The sequence below is a fragment of the Rattus norvegicus genome, chromosome 4 (assembly GCF_021556685.1).
Source record: "Rattus norvegicus strain SHRSP/BbbUtx chromosome 4, alternate assembly SHRSP_T2T, whole genome shotgun sequence".
Lineage (NCBI taxonomy): Eukaryota > Metazoa > Chordata > Mammalia > Rodentia > Muridae > Rattus > Rattus norvegicus.
The window spans coordinates 157,211,275-157,226,967 of NC_141537.1; the positions used below are offsets into that span (position 1 = coordinate 157,211,275).

A 15,693-nucleotide genomic window follows, 5' to 3' on the forward strand; every position below is an offset into this window, starting at 1 on the left:
AAGCAATAAAATGAACAATACGTCTTAATACATGTCCTGTTTCCCTCATACCTGAGTGTCTCTGACTCTCATGGTCAATGTGAGAGACCAGACCATCTCCAGCATGGGTTCAGGCTCTATCTTAAAGGATCTGACCTGCTCTCTTCCTCCCTTCTTACCCCCTCTTGTTCTATGTTCTTCACTGCTCTTGTCCCCAAACCCCGCCCCCCTCCATGTGCCCATGACCGGCTATCTTTTCGTTTTTTTTTTCTACTCTTCTCTCATTAAACCCCTACACCTGGGAAAAACCAAGTATCTGAACTAAGGTTGAACTCAAGTTAACCAGCAAGCCTGCATCTAGCACAAGCTTCCTATTGATTAATTTGGGTACAGAGGTCAATCAGAGAAATACATAAGTTTTGTGCTGTTTTTCCCTTCAAACCAAGGCATATGTCTGTGAAAGTTCTAGCTGTCCTGGACTAGCTTTGTAGTCTCTCCCCTCAAAATCACAGAGATGTGCCTGCCTCTGCCTCCTGAGTTTTGGGGCTAACGGCATGCACCAGCATGCCAGGCATGAGTTTTAATTTTTTCATCGCTTACATGCTTGCATTACATTCCCTTCTAGCATGTTCTTTCTTTCTACTCAGTGTCTCAACATTAAAGTTGATTCAGCTTATGCTATACCTCCCTCTCAAACCAATGTCACAGGATCATTGCAAAACTAAACAGCCCTCTGACCTAGACTAGAAATTCTAATGTGGTTCCCAACTCATACCTTAATTACCTTCCAAAGGAATGGAGCTGTGTCCCAAATATTGATACCTCATCATTTTACACAATCACCTGTAATTGCACAGGTTACACTGGCCTCCTAGTAAACCGCAGAGATAGAAGATCAGGTTTGTGGGTTTCTGTTCTAACAAAGAAGATTTATGCACAGTGACTTGTAACAGGGGAGTTTTTGAGCTTGCCCAGTATCCACAGTCCCCTTTTTATACACAAGACCCAGAAAAGTAGATACTTGAACAGAGACAGGAGAACTTAAAATCTCCAACCTGGACCACTCTAGTGACTCTCAAATAAGAAAGGAGAGAAACGGAGATGCCACATCCCAGAGCGTGCTACTAGATTCTAAGTGAGTAGAAGAGAGTGAGGTGGTAAATGTCACACAATCATAGCAGAGTCATGCACGGAGAAGGCTTACTGGTCATTAAGATGAGAAAGTCTGCTCTAATTCAGACCAAGCAAAATCTGTGGCCTTGATCCTTTACCAACACTGTCGACAGATCCCCTGGCACCTTTCCTGCAACTGTTGTAATTTATTTGAGTTGTGCTCTGGCCACCACTGAACACAGTGACATTCACAGAGAACAAATATTCTATTTTGCTTTTTGAACACCTTGGGCAGAGTTCTGTTTACAGAGAGGACTCATAAATAAGCTGCTGTGGATTGGAGGACTCTGGAAACAGTGTTAAGGAAAAGAATAGCATAAGCTTTGTCCTGTCGTCCTGTCCTCTTGTCCTTCCATCATGTGGAAGAATAGAGAGGCTCAGCTGTGCCTTTTTTCAGTTCTGCTTGCTTTCCTATCTTCTGCTTCCTTACTCTTTGGAAATTCGTGAGTACCACCAAGGCCCTCTTCCACATTATCCCTCCTCCAATCAGAAACTATCCATTTCCGTTCACAGTTCCTTCCCTTGAAAATCTCCTAAAATTCTTTTTGCTTTTTAATTAACAATTATATATATTTTATCATACGATTCTAGGTGATCTTTTTTCCAACTCTAAAGCAACCAGTGTTAAACTGAGGTGTGCTGTGATTCGGAATAATGTTGCTCTTATTACTGAACAAGTAGTATCTCAAATCCCAATCATCAGAGACATTCTCAGCTGTTGAAACTATTTAATCACTTTGAAAATAAGCATTTAATTGAGTGGCATCCTTGGTTGGGAATGTGTAGCCTTTGGTTTACCCTTCAGATAGATTTAGATGTCTGGCACATCAGAACCCTGTGGATGTTTGTGTCCTAAAACAATACTCTCCTTATATATCAAAGACTTTGGAACTTGTTATTTGATGGCCATAATAACCATATAATTAGGATTATATTGTTGAGTGATTTTATTTGTATCTGTGATCATAAAAATTATATTTAAGGTGGTAAAAATGAAAAGAAAGCTAGTGATATTTTTGCATACTGTGATATAGCAATGACCAACTAGATTTTGGGGGGCAAAAATTTCTAATTATAGGAAAAGGTAGAGAATGATTCCTACAGATAGCCTTTGGCACTTGCTCAAGTATAACATAGGTGAATTATACCAGTGTGAATTTCACAGTCACATTATAAATCATCAGTTGAAAAGTACCCCAAAATAAAAACCGGGTATTGAGTTATTTTTACAGATTAAAAATGTTAATGAAAAAAATCTTGATAAATTTCTATAAAAATAACAATTATTCCTCCCGGATTTTCATTTAAAAAAGTAGAAACTTTCTAGAACGTGCATGCTGGTTGCTTAGTGAAGGGAGTACATGCCATTCAAACCTGCCCTGGCAGGTATCACTGCTGAAGCTGGTGATTGACGAGTTAATAATTGTCTTTCCACTCTGCTGTGTGACAAACTGTGACACTGCCACACTGTCAACCTGCCATCTCAGACTGTTGAAACATGGATGGTAATGGTGACTGTGATGAAACTCCAGTTATAGACAATGACATCTGTCGTCAGCTGTGCGGAACCCCTTCCTTTCCAGGAAGTATATGGTGCTGGTCCCTTCCCAGCTCTACACCGAGACCCCTGAGAAAATCTGCCTGCATCTATACCATCTGAATGAGACAGTGACTGTGACAGCTTCCTTGATATCTCAAAGGGGAACGAGAAAACTGTTCGATGAGCCTGTGGTTGACAAGGACTTGTTCCACTGTGTTTCCTTCACTGTGAGTACTAAGTACCCGTCCTGATTTGTTTACATACTTATGCACATGCGTGTGAGTATGTACATACAATACCCATACATGTTTCCAAAAAAAGGTTAATCTAAAAATATATCTGTGAACTCAAAACAATAGGAATTTAGAGCATTTATCCAAAAAACAAATAGAATACATCATCTCACCCCGAACTGAGAAGGTTCAATACTTGTCCCATTGAATTCCCTCAAAAAAGCCCACATCCCAGAGAAAGAAAGGGTTCTCCAGTTCATAGCACTTCCTGGTGCTGAGTTAGTAAACTTTCAAACAGCACTGATCAAATTAGGACCACAGCTCCTATGCATAATCCTGAGATCCTGAATAAGGGCTGGGTTTCTTCTTCAGGACCTCTCTTCAAGACTTAATTCCTACCACTGTTAAAACATTACCATTCTCTCTACCTCAGTTTCAGAGTTAGAGCTAAGTTTCTCTCATGTCTTAGAGTTAATTTTCTTTCTTTTTTATTAACTTGAGTATTTCTTATATACATTTCAAGTGTTATTCCCTTTCCCGGTTTCCGGGCAAACATCCCCCTCCCCCCTCCACTTCCTTATGGGTGTTCCCCTCCCAACCCTCCCCCCATTGCCGCCCTCCCCCCAACAGTCTAGTTCACTGGGGGTTCAGTCTTAGCAGGACCCAGGGCTTCCCCTTCCACTGGTGCTCTTACTAGGATATTCATTGCTACCTATGGGGTCAGAGTCCAGGGTCAGTCCATGTATAGTCTTTAGGTAGTGGCTTAGTCCCTGGAAGCTCTGGTTGCTTGGCATTGTTGTTCATATGGGGTCTCGAGCCCCTTCAAGCTCTTCCAGTTCTTTCTCTGATTCCTTCAACAGGGGTCCTATTCTCAGTTCAGTGGTTTGCTGCTGGCATTCGCCTCTGTATTTGCTGTATTCTGGCTGTGTCTCTCCGGAGCGATCTACATCCGGCTCCTGTCGGTCTGCACTTCTTTGCTTCATCCATTTTGTCTAATTGGGCGGCTGTATATGTATGGGCCACATGTGGGGCAGACTCTGAATGGGTGTTCCTTCAGTCTCTGTTTTAATCTTTGCCTCTCCCTTCCCTGCCAAGGGTATTCTTTTTCCTCGTTTAAAGAAGGAGTGAAGCATTCACATTTTGATCATCCGTCTTGAGTTTCGTTTGTTCTAGGGATCTAGGGTAATTCAAGCATTTGGGCTAATAGCCACTTATCAATGAGTGCATACCATGTATGTCTTTCTGTGAATGGGTTAGCTCACTCAGGATGATATTTTCCAGTTCCAACCATTTGCCTACGAATTTCATAAACTCGTTTTTGATAGCTGAGTAATATTCCATTGTGTAGATGTACCACATTTTCTGTATCCATTCCTCTGTTGAAGGGCATCTGGGTTCTTTCCATTTTCTGGCTATTATTAATAAGGCTGCGATGAACATAGTGGAGCACGTGTCTCTTTTGTATGTTGAGGAATCTTTTGGGTATATGCCCAAGAGAGGTATAGCTGGATCCTCAGGCAGTTCAATGTCCAATTTTCTGAGGAACCTCCAGACTGATTTCCAGAATGGTTTTACCAGTCTGCAATCCCACCAACAATGGAGGAGTGTTCCTCTTTCTCCACATCCTCGCCAGCATCTGCTGTCACCTGAGTTTTTGATCGTAGCCATTCTCACTGGTGTGAGGTGAAATCTCAGGGTTGTTTTGATTTGCATTTCCCTTATGACTAAAGATGTTGAAATTTCTTTAGGTGTTTCTCAGCCATTCGGCATTCCTCAGCTGTGAATTCTTTGTTTAGCTCTGAACCCCATTTTTAATAGGGTTATTTGTTTCCCTGCGGTCTAACTTCTTGAGTTCTTTGTATATTTTGGATATAAGGCCTCTATCTGTTGTAGGATTGGTAAAGATCTTTTCCCAATCTGTTGGTTGCCGTTTTGTCCTAACCACAGTGTCCTTTGCCTTACAGAAGCTTTGCAGTTTTATGAGATCCCATTTGTCGATTCTTGATCTTAGAGTATAAGCCATTGGTGTTTTGTTCAGGAAATTTTTTCCAGTGCCCATGTGTTCGAGATGCTTCCCTAGTTTTTCTTCTATTAGTTTGAGTGTGTCTGGTTTGATGTGGAGGTCCTTGATCCACTTGGACTTAAGCTTTGTACAGGGTGATAAGCATGGATCGATCTGCATTCTTCTACATGTTGACCTCCAGTTGAACCAGCACCATTTGCTGAAAATGCTATCTTTTTTCCATTGGATGGTTTTGGCTCCTTTGTCAAAAATCAAGTGACCATAGGTGTGTAGGTTCATTTCCGGGTCTTCAATTCTATTCCATTGGTCTATCTGTCTGTCTCTGTACCAATACCATGCAGTTTTTATCACTATTGCTCTGTAATACTGCTTGAGTTCAGGGATACTGATTCCCCCTGAAGTCCTTTTATTGTTGAGGATAGCTTTAGCTATCCTGGGTTTTTTGTTATTCCAGATGAATTTGCAAATTGTTCTGTCTAACTCTTTGAAGAATTGGATTGGTATTTTGATGGGGATTGCATTGAATCTGTAGATTGCTTTTGGTAAAATGGCCATTTTTACTATATTAATCCTGCCAATCCATGAGCATGGGAGATCTTTCCATCTTCTGAGGCCTTCTTCAATTTCTTTCCTCAGTGTCTTGAAGTTCTTATTGTACAGATCTTTTACTTGCTTGGTTAAAGTCACACCGAGGTACTTTATATTATTTGGGTCTATTATGAAGGGTGTCGTTTCCCTAATTTCTTTCTCGGCTTGTTTCTCTTTTGTATAGAGGAAGGCAACTGATTTATTTGAGTTAATTTTATACCCAGCCACTTTGCTGAAGTTGTTTATCAGCTTTAGTAGTTCTCTGGTGGAACTTTTGGGATCACTTAAATATACTATCATGTCATCTGCAATTAGTGATATTTTGACCTCTTCTTTTCCGATCTGTATCCCCTTGACATCCTTTTGTTGACTGATTGCTCTGGCTAGAACTTCAAGAACTATATTGAATAAGTAGGGAGAGAGTGGGCAGCCTTGTCTAGTCCCTGATTTTAGTGGGATTGCTTCAAGTTTCTCTCCATTTAGTTTAATGTTAGCAACTGGTTTGCTGTATATGGCTTTTCCTATGTTTAGGTATGGGCCTTGAATTCCTATTCTTTCCAGGACTTTTATCATGAAGGGGTGTTGAATTTTGTCAAATGCTTTCTCAGCATCTAATGAAATGATCATGTGGTTCTGTTCTTTCAGTTTATTTATATAATGGATCACGTTGATGGTTTTCCATATATTAAACCATCCCTGCATGCCTGGGATGAAGCCTACTTGATCATGGTGGATGATTGTTTTGATGTGCTCTTGAATTCGGTTTGCCAGAATTTTGTTGAGTATTTTTGCGTCGATATTCATAAGGGAAATTGGTCTGAAGTTCTCTTTCTTTGTTGTGTCTTTGTGTGGTTTAGGTATAAGAGTAATTGTGGCTTTGTAGAAGGAATTCGGTAGTGCTCCATCTGTTTCAATTTTGTGGAATAGTTTGGATAATATTGGTATGAGGTCTTCTATGAAGGTTTGATAGAATTCTGCACTAAACCTGTCTGGACCTGGGCTCTTTTTGGTTGGGAGACCTTTAATGACTGCTTCTATTTCCTTAGGAGTTATGGGGTTGTTTAACTGGTTTATCTGTTCCTGATTTAACTTCGATACCTGGTATCTGTCTAGGAAATTGTCCATTTCCTGAAGATTTTCAAGTTTTGTTGCATATAGGTTTTTATAGTAAGATCTGATGATTTTTTGAATTTCCTCTGAATCTGTAGTTATGTCTCCCTTTTCATTTCTGATTTTGTTAATTTGGACGCACTCTCTGTGTCCTCTCGTTAGTCTGGCTAAGGGTTTATCTATCTTGTTGATTTTCTCAAAGAACCAACTTTTGGTTCTGTTGATTCTTTCTATGGTCCTTTTTGTTTCTACTTGGTTGATTTCAGCTCTGAGTTTGATTATTTCCTGCCTTCTACTCCTCCTGGGTGTATTTGCTTCTTTTTGTTCTAGAGCTTTTAGGTGTGCTGTCAAGCTGCTGACATATGCTCTTTCCTGTTTCTTTCTGCAGGCACTCAGCGCTATGAGTTTTCCTCTTAGCACAGCTTTCATTGTGTCCCATAAGTTTGGGTATGTTGTACCTTCATTTTCATTAAATTCTAAAAAGTTTTTAATTTCTTTCTTTATTTCTTCCTTGACCAGGTTATCATTGAGTAGAGCATTGTTCAATTTCCACGTATATGTGGGCATTCTTCCCTTATTGTTCTTGAAGACCAGTTTTAGGCCGTGGTGGTCCGATAGCACGCATGGGATTATTTCAATCTTTCTGTACCTGTTGAGGCCCGTTTTTTGACCAATTATATGGTCAATTTTGGAGAAAGTACCATGAGGAGCTGAGAAGAAGGTATATCCTTTTGCTTTAGGATAGAATGTTCTATAAATATCCGTTAGGTCCATTTGGCTCATGACTTCTCTTAGTCTGTCGACATCACTGTTTAATTTCTGTTTCCATGATCTGTCCATTGATGAGATTGGGGTGTTGAAATCTCCCACTATTATTGTGTGAGGTGCAATGTGTGTTTTGAGCTTTAGTAAGGTTTCTTTTACTTATGTAGGTGCCCTTGTATTTGGGGCATAGATATTTAGGATTGAGAGTTCATCTTGGTGGATTTTTCCTTTGATGAATATAAAGTGTCCTTCCTTATCTTTTTTGATGACCTTTAGTTGGAAATTGATTTTATTTGATATTAGAATGGCTACTCCAGCTTGCTTCTTCTGACCATTCGCTTGGAAAGTTGTTTTCCAGCCTTTCACTCTGAGGTAGTGTCTGTCTTTGTCTCTGAGGTGTGTTTCCTGTAGGCAGCAGAATGCAGGGTCCTCGTTGCGTATCCAGTTTGTTAATCTATGTCTTTTTATTGGGGAGTTGAGGCCATTGATATTGAGAGATATTAAGGAATAGTGATTATTGCTTCCCGTTATATTCATATTTGGATGTGAGGTTATGTTTGTGTGCTTTCATTCTCTTTGTTTTGTTGCCAAGACGATTAGTTTCTTGCTTCTTCTAGGGTATAGCTTGCCTCCTTATGTTGGGCTTTACCATTTATTATCCTTTGTAGTGCTGGATTTGTAGAAAGATATTGTGTAAATTTGGTTTTGTCATGGAATATCTTGGTTTCTCCATCAATGTTAATTGAGAGTTTTGCTGGATACAGTAACCTGGGCTGGCATTTGTGTTCTCTTAGGGTCTGTATGACATCAGTCCAGGATCTTCTGGCCTTCATAGTTTCTGGCGAGAAGTCTGGTGTGATTCTGATAGGTCTGCCTTTATATGTTACTTGACATTTTTCCCTTACTGCTTTTAATATTCTTTCTTTATTTTGTGCGTTTGGTATTTTGACCATTATGTGACGGGAGGTGTTTCTTTTCTGGTCCAATCTATTTGGAGTTCTGTAGGCTTCTTGTATGTCTATGGGTATCTCTTTTTTTAGGTTAGGGAAGTTTTCTTCTATGATTTTGTTTAAGATATTTACTGGTCCTTTGAGCTGGGAATCTTCACTCTCTTCTATACCTATTATCCTTAGGTTTGATCTTCCCATTGAGTCCTGGATTTCCTGTATGTTTTGGACCAGTAGCTTTTTCCGCTTTACATTATCTTTGACAGTTGAGTCAATGATTTCTATGGAATCTTCTGCTCCTGAGATTCTCTCTTCCATCTCTCGTATTCTGTTGGTGAAGCTTGTATCTACAGCTCCTTGTCTCTTCTTTTGGTTTTCTATATCCAGGGTTGTTTCCTTGTGTTCTTTCTTGATTGCTTCTATTTCCATTTTTAATTCCTTCAACTGTTTGATTGTGTTTTCCTGGAATTCTTTCAGGCATTTTTGCGATTCCTCTCTGTAGGCTTCTACTTGTTCTCTAAGGGAGTTCTTCATGTCTTTCTTGAAGTCCTCCAGCATCATGATCAAATATGATTTTGAAACTAGATCTTGCTTTTCTGGTGTGTTTGGATATTCCATGTTTGTTCTGATGGGAGAATTGGGCTCCAATGGTGCCATGTTGTCTTGGTTTCTGTTGCTTGGGTTCCTGTGCTTGCCTCTCGCCATCAGATTATCTCTAGTGTTACTTTGTTCTGCTATTTCTGACAGTGGCTAGACTGTCCTATAAGCCTGTGTGTCAGGAGTGCTGTAGACCTGTTTTCCTCTCTTTCAGTCAGTTATGGGGACAGAATGTTCTGCTTTCGGGCGTGTAGTTTTTCCTCTCTACAGGTCTTCAGCTGTTCCTGTGGGCCTGTGTCTTGAGTTCACCAGGCAGCTTTCTTGCAGCAGAAAATTTGGTCTTACCTGTGGTCCCGAGGCTCAAGTTCGCTCGTGGGGTGCTGCCCACGGGCTCTCTGCAGCGGCAGCAACCAGGAAGACCTGTGCCACCCCTTCCGGGAGCTTCAGTGCACCAGGGTTCCAGATGGTCTTTGGCTTTTTCCTCTGGCGTCCAAGATGTGTGTGCAGAGAGCAGTCTCTTCTGGTTTCCCAGGCTTGTCTGCCTCTCTGAAGGTTTAGCTCTCCCTCCCACGGGATTTGGGTGCAGAGAACTGTTTATCCTATCTGTTTCCTTCAGGTTCCGGCGGTCGAGTTAATTTTCAATGAAGATTATATTTACTCTGTAAAAATGACTGTTTTTATTGTTCACATAAACTCCCACTGACATACAGAAAATGATTTTTCTTTTCATCCCTTTCTTTTCCTGACAATTTTTTCCCTCCATGTAATACTTAAACAGAAACTGATGGAGCCTCCACCTCTTTCCTGGGAGGTGGAAGGAGAAAAGGTTAATGAGGTAATGTAAGAAAGGTAGAGGGAGATGGTGAAGGGTCTGTGTTCCTGTTGTTCTCAGATCCCTAGATTGCCCTCTTCTGAAGAGGAGGAGTCACTCGACATCAACATTGAAGGGGCAAAGCATAAATTCAGCAAAAGGCATGTGGTGCTTGTGAAGAACAAAGAAAGTGTTGTCTTTGTCCAGACTGATAAGCCCGTGTACAAGCCAGGACAGTCAGGTATGAAGCTCCACAGTGGGCAAAGGAATTAAGACACCAACCTAAACATGGTGTGAAGAAGGTCTGGGTCTTTGGAACTCACTAGAAAATTCTTTCTCTTTTTCCAGTTAAATTTCGGGTTGTCTCTATGGATAAAAATCTATACCCCCTGAAGGAGTTGGTGAGTTTTTACACGTGGGTATTGGTTGGTTCTTCAAGACAAAATGTCAGAGCAATATTCTAATTTCCAGCTCCTTCTGGGACATGAGTTAGCCTTTTTTTCTATTCTGTTCTTTTGCCTAATTATACCCCTTACTCTTTTACCTTTGGCTTCCTTATATGTGACTGTTCTTCTTTGGACTCCATTACTGGATAAGTATCTCTGGGTTTTCTTCATACTCTGTGGAGACTTATACTGTATAGAACCTTTTAGGTTTTTCATTCATTTCTTTTGCAGATTCTGTTACTTTGTGCCATCCCTCAGAAATCCATTCCTAGTGTAACAGGGATATTTTTCACACAGTCTCTATTATTTTTAGAACTTTGTATTTAACACTTGGGTTCTTCACTAGATGGATTCTTCTAAGAATAAAATTGCATTTCAATCTCTTGTGCTCTGTGCTTAGGCCAGTTGTGTGTATCTGTGTTAAATATTCTGTCCTATGAATAGACGGTTCTTTGAAGAGGGATGAGGGATGCTTGAATCTAGAAACATAAAGATAAATCAGCAACAGTTGGCTTAAAACTGTGACCTCTAGCACAATGATAGTGTGTTCTCACATGGGGCCTATGATGCATAAAGCCTATGATTCCAAGTGTGTGGGTTTCATCTTTCACAGATTGGACTTAAGTCCAGTCAGACAATGGTTAGTTACTTCCTTGTCATTTGTGCCACTATTGTGCCACCAGTGGGCATGTCTTACCTGGACAGTGGTTCTCATAGTTTATAGGCTTCATAACTGGGTGAGGTTGCTTGTTATCTCCCCCCACTGATACTATGCATCACACCTTCTAGCTATATGGAAACCAGCCCATAGGGGTGATGGTTCCCGTCTGTACCAGCTTTACTGTAGAATATGAAATCCTAAATTAAACATCTAAATCCCATCCTCCCTCCCAAGACACCAAGATTATTGTGTCATGAGGAAAGAAAAACCGTAAGAGGCAGAGGTGAATCCTGTTAGATCCAGAATGCATGCAAGGGAACAATCCCTAACACAGCATGGTGGCTGCACATATGAACTTACAGTTGCATTAGCATACACAAGCATATGCAAAACACTGCTATGGAGAGGGGAGATGGACACGAAGTCCAAACCCTAGCTGAGGAGTTCTTGTTAGGACAGCTACTGGGAGAAAGTCAGTTATCTTTACTAGGATAGACCCTGCTAAGTCAACCATCCTCCAGTGGAAGTCCACTCCAAGAATATAAGGGTATGCAGCACAAATTGTACTTAATGGATAGAGAAAAAGGAGAGAACACTAATCCAGTATGTAGGGAAAGGAAGTAGATCCAGAAGGGATAAAAATCATTAGAAAATACTGTTTAAAAAATCTTAAAAGAAAACTTAAAAAATAAACAAAATCTCAATCAGCTTTTACTTAATTTGTTCTTTACAAATAGAAAATTACAATAGACACAATTTTTTGGAGACTCTAAAAGTTCTACTTATCCCAATAATCTGTTGTAAAATTTTTATCAAATATATATTTTTCTTTTTTCTATGATTTATTCTTCTCTTCCAAAACATCGTGACCTTAGCTTCCCTTCCCCCTGCTCCTCCTAGTCTCCCCGCAACCTCCCCTTTGCTCCAAATCAATTTCCCTTCAGAAAAAAATAGCCCTCCCAGTGTTATCAACTGAATATGGCACAACAAGATACAATACGTCTAGGTACAAACCTTCATATAAAGGCTGGGCAAGACAACACAGTATGGGATAGAGGGTCCCAAGGGCAGGCAAAAGAGTCAAAGACTCCCAGTCCCACTGTTAGGACTCCCACAAACACCCTGAGCTAAACCAGCACTGTATGCAGAGAATCTAGCACAGAGCCCACAGGGCTCCATGATTGTCACTTTAGTCTCTGTGAACTCCTATGGGTCATGGTTTACTGATTCTGAGGGCTACATTCTCTTGATGTTCTTGACCCCTCTATCTCCTACAATCCTTCCTCCCACTTTTTCAGGGTTTCCCAATCTCTGCCTATTGTTTGGATGTGGATCTCTGCATCTGCTCCCATAAGTTTCTGGGGGAAAGCCTTGCTAAAGATGACTGAGCTGGACACTGGCCATTTGAGTATAGCAGGATATCATTAGGAATCATTTCATTGACCCTTTCCCCCTCAGTTAGTCGAGTTTGGTTCTATACAAGGTCCCTGAACCATCTAGCTTCTCATTCCTGGCCTTCTAAGCAGTATGGGGCATGGGCTCCCTCTCATGCCTTGGGCTTCAAGTTAGGGCAGTCATTAGTTGGCTGCTCCCACAAGCTCTGAGCCACCACTGCCTTGGCACATCTTGCTGGTAGGACAGGGGTGAGTCAAAGGTTTTGTGGCTGGGTTGGTGTCAAAATCTCTTCACTAAGAGCCTTGCCTGGTCATAGAAGATGGCCCCATATTATCCATTACTTGGAGTCCTCACAAAGGTCACCCTCATAGATTCCAGGAAGTTTCCACATCATCCCCCAAATGTCTCCTATTCCAATCATCTCACCCTACACTCTCTCCCTCCTCCTCTCCCTTCCTGACCTGATCCCTCCTGTTTCATTCCCCACCCTCCTTGAGTCCACCTGCAAAATCTATTCTGTTTTCTCTTCCCAGGAAGATCCATGTATCCCCTAAAGTCCTCCTTGTTAATTAACCTGTCTGGGACTGTGGATTCAAATATAATTACCTTTTACTTTACAGCTAATGTCTGCTTATAAGAGACATCATGTTTGTCTTTCTCTGTCTGGATTGCCTCAACTTAGGATCATTATGTCTAGTTCCATCATTCATTTGTGTGTGTGTGTGTGTGTGTGTGTGTGTGTGTGTGTGTGTATGTGTGTGTGCTTGATTCTGCTGGACAATCCGGCAATCTCCTTACCTATGACTATAAGCTTATAACACTGTAAACTTTCCATGTAGGTTGTCTTGGGTTTTATTATTCTTCTGCAACACCATGACTATGGCAACTCTTATAAAAAGACAAAAAACAAAAACATTTCATTGGGACTGGCTTACAATTTCAAAGGTTTAGTCCACTTTCATGGTTTGAAGCAGGCAGACATGGTACTATAGATGCTGGAAGTTCTACGTCTTAAACCGCAGACAGCACACTGTGCATAGGTTGAGCATTTGAGACCTCAAAGACCACCCACTCAGTAACATATTTCCACCAATGAGACCACACCTAGTTTATCAAGGTCACACCTCCTAATAGTGCCACTCCCTATGAGCCAAACATTTCAACACATGAGTCTTTGGAAGTCACTCCTACTCAAAACACCGCAGTTGTTGACTCACTTTCTAGTACTTTGTGTGGCTGTGTAGTACGTGTTCAGTTGTGTGTGTGTATGTGTGTGTGTGTGTGTGTGTGTGTGTTTCCCAGAAGACAATCTGACAATCTCAGGTGTCAGTTTTAGGGTATCATTCAACCTGGGTTCTGAGTCACAGCCTCTGACTGCCCTGGGACTTGATGGTCAGGTTAGGCTGCCTGACCTGTGACCCCTTAAAAGCTGTCTGTTCTCCTTGCATCTCCATCTGGGATTACTGAAAATACTTGTGCATCCTAGGATGAAACCCAAGTCCTTACACTGGCAGCCAGAACATTGCCAACTGTGTCTCCCTTCCTTTGTTCACCTCCCCAAAGGAGAGTGGACATCATAGTTTCAATATTTCCTTTTTAATTAGTTAATTTACATCCCAAACACTGTTCCCCTTCCCAGTCCCTCCCTCAGAATCCCTCCCACTTCTCCCCTTCTCTGAAAGGATGAGGCCTCCCCTATGTATCTCCCCCACCATGGCACATCGAGTCTGCCAGATTAATCTCATCCTCTCCCACTGAGGCCAGACAAGGTAGCCATGAAGACTGAGCTGCCAATCTGCTACACATGGAGTTGGGGATGTGAGGGGACGGAGGCTCATTCTAGCTTATGTATTCTCTTTGTCTGATGGCTCAGACTCTGAGAGCTCCCACGGTCGGGGTTTGTTGGTTCTGTTGGTCTTTACATGGGGTTTGTACTTCCTTTGTGACCTTCAATCCTTCAACCTACTCTTCCATAAGTGTTCCTGAGCTCCATCCAATGTTGTCAGTATCTGCATCTGCTTCACTAAGATGCTTGGTTGAGTCTCTCAGAGGAGTGCACTTCCATTTTTATTTAGGATAAATTCGCTTCCGTGAATAAATTTTTTCTTTGGAATTTCATCAACTGCTCCTGAATGTTTTATATAAATTTTACTATCAGGTTGCACTTCTACAGTCAGCCTTGGAGATTTGATTGACATATTAATAACATATTGCTTTTGAAAGAGTATGAATAATAACAACCTTTTCTCTCCAATGCATATATATCTATTATTTTAGATTTTTTATATATTCCTTATGGTTTGCAATATTCTTCTTAGGTATACTGGATTTCTTATCTGAGGTTAACTTATTCCTCAAACAATAGTTGTCATGAGTGAATGAATGTATAGAATTTATAATTTGTTGCCTAAATTTTCAGTGCAATTAAAATTTTTCTAAATGCCTCATTACTTTTTATCATGTTGATCTTGCTGGATTCACTAGTAAAACTGACTGACCTTGGATTCCAATACGTGTAGTGTGCTGGTTATAAGGTGGTCTCGCTATTACTGTTTAGGGTACATTTCTCTGCCACTTAAAGAATAAATGGCAGGAAAAACCTTGAGCACAGAGCAGACAAAAATCGGCCACTGAAGAAAGGCTTTTATCAGAGCCGAGGAAACACACACACACACTGAAGGGGGGGAGGGAAGTAGAGAGGCAGGAAGGGAGGGAGGGAAGGAGAGAGGAGAGAGAGAGAGAGAGAGAGAGAGAGAGAGAGAGAGAGAGAGAGTAGACACATGGGTGAGAAGACTCTGTAGGAGGGGAGTGCGAACTCCTGTCTCTCTCTAAGACTGAGACCTTTAAGGATCTTTGAGATGTCTTCTTTCTTTAATTTACGGTTGATCAGTTTGATCAAAGACAGAAACTTTAGGGTAAACTTGTCCTGGTCTTAGCCTTGTGACAGACTGGTCTACTGCAGAGGTGCCCTAGTATTAGGAGGTAGAGCCCTAAGGCATTTTTCTGAGATCAGGAGTGTGAGGAAGAAAGCAGAATTTCACCATTTTTATGATCTGTTTTTGTTTCCTCTTTCAGTATTTCAACTTGCCTGGAACTGGTCTAATATTTAGTCCCCCAGTCGATAGTAACAGTTTTACTTCTTCACTCACCGTTTTTATAACTTAGTTTTCTTTGATGTCCATATAGGCCAGGGCCTCAAGGATGAGATTAAAGGATATCATATGTAGGACTTCTGTGAATAGTTTTTTACTTCACAAATTTAATTACTTTGCTGTGTCTATTGTTTTGTTTTATTTTGTTTTGTTTCACCATGTAATTCTGGCTGACCTGGAATATTGTATGTAGACCAGGATGGCTTGGAATTCATAGATATTCACCTGCCTCTGCTTCTGCCTCTGCCTCTGCCTCCGCCTCTGCCTAATATT

The 15,693-nt window shown here is 41.0% G+C and overlaps 1 protein-coding gene across 3 annotated transcripts in view; it reads left to right on the top strand.

Moving 5' to 3' along the window:
• The first annotated feature begins 1,371 nt into the window (after positions 1 to 1,371).
• Positions 1,372 to 15,693, top strand: part of Mug2 (murinoglobulin 2) — a 72,842-nt gene continuing 58,520 nt past the window's right edge. Inside the window, exons 1-4 of one of the 3 annotated variants that reach the window (XM_087658424.1) lie at positions 1,372 to 1,595; positions 2,736 to 2,919; positions 9,848 to 10,007; positions 10,115 to 10,167. Coding sequence is in view for 2 of the 3 variants with exons in the window: in XM_087658423.1 (XP_087514549.1) it covers positions 1,510 to 1,595; positions 2,736 to 2,919; positions 9,848 to 10,007; positions 10,115 to 10,167 (483 nt within the window). In the remaining variant the exon portion in view is untranslated. 3 annotated transcript variants of the gene reach the window in all.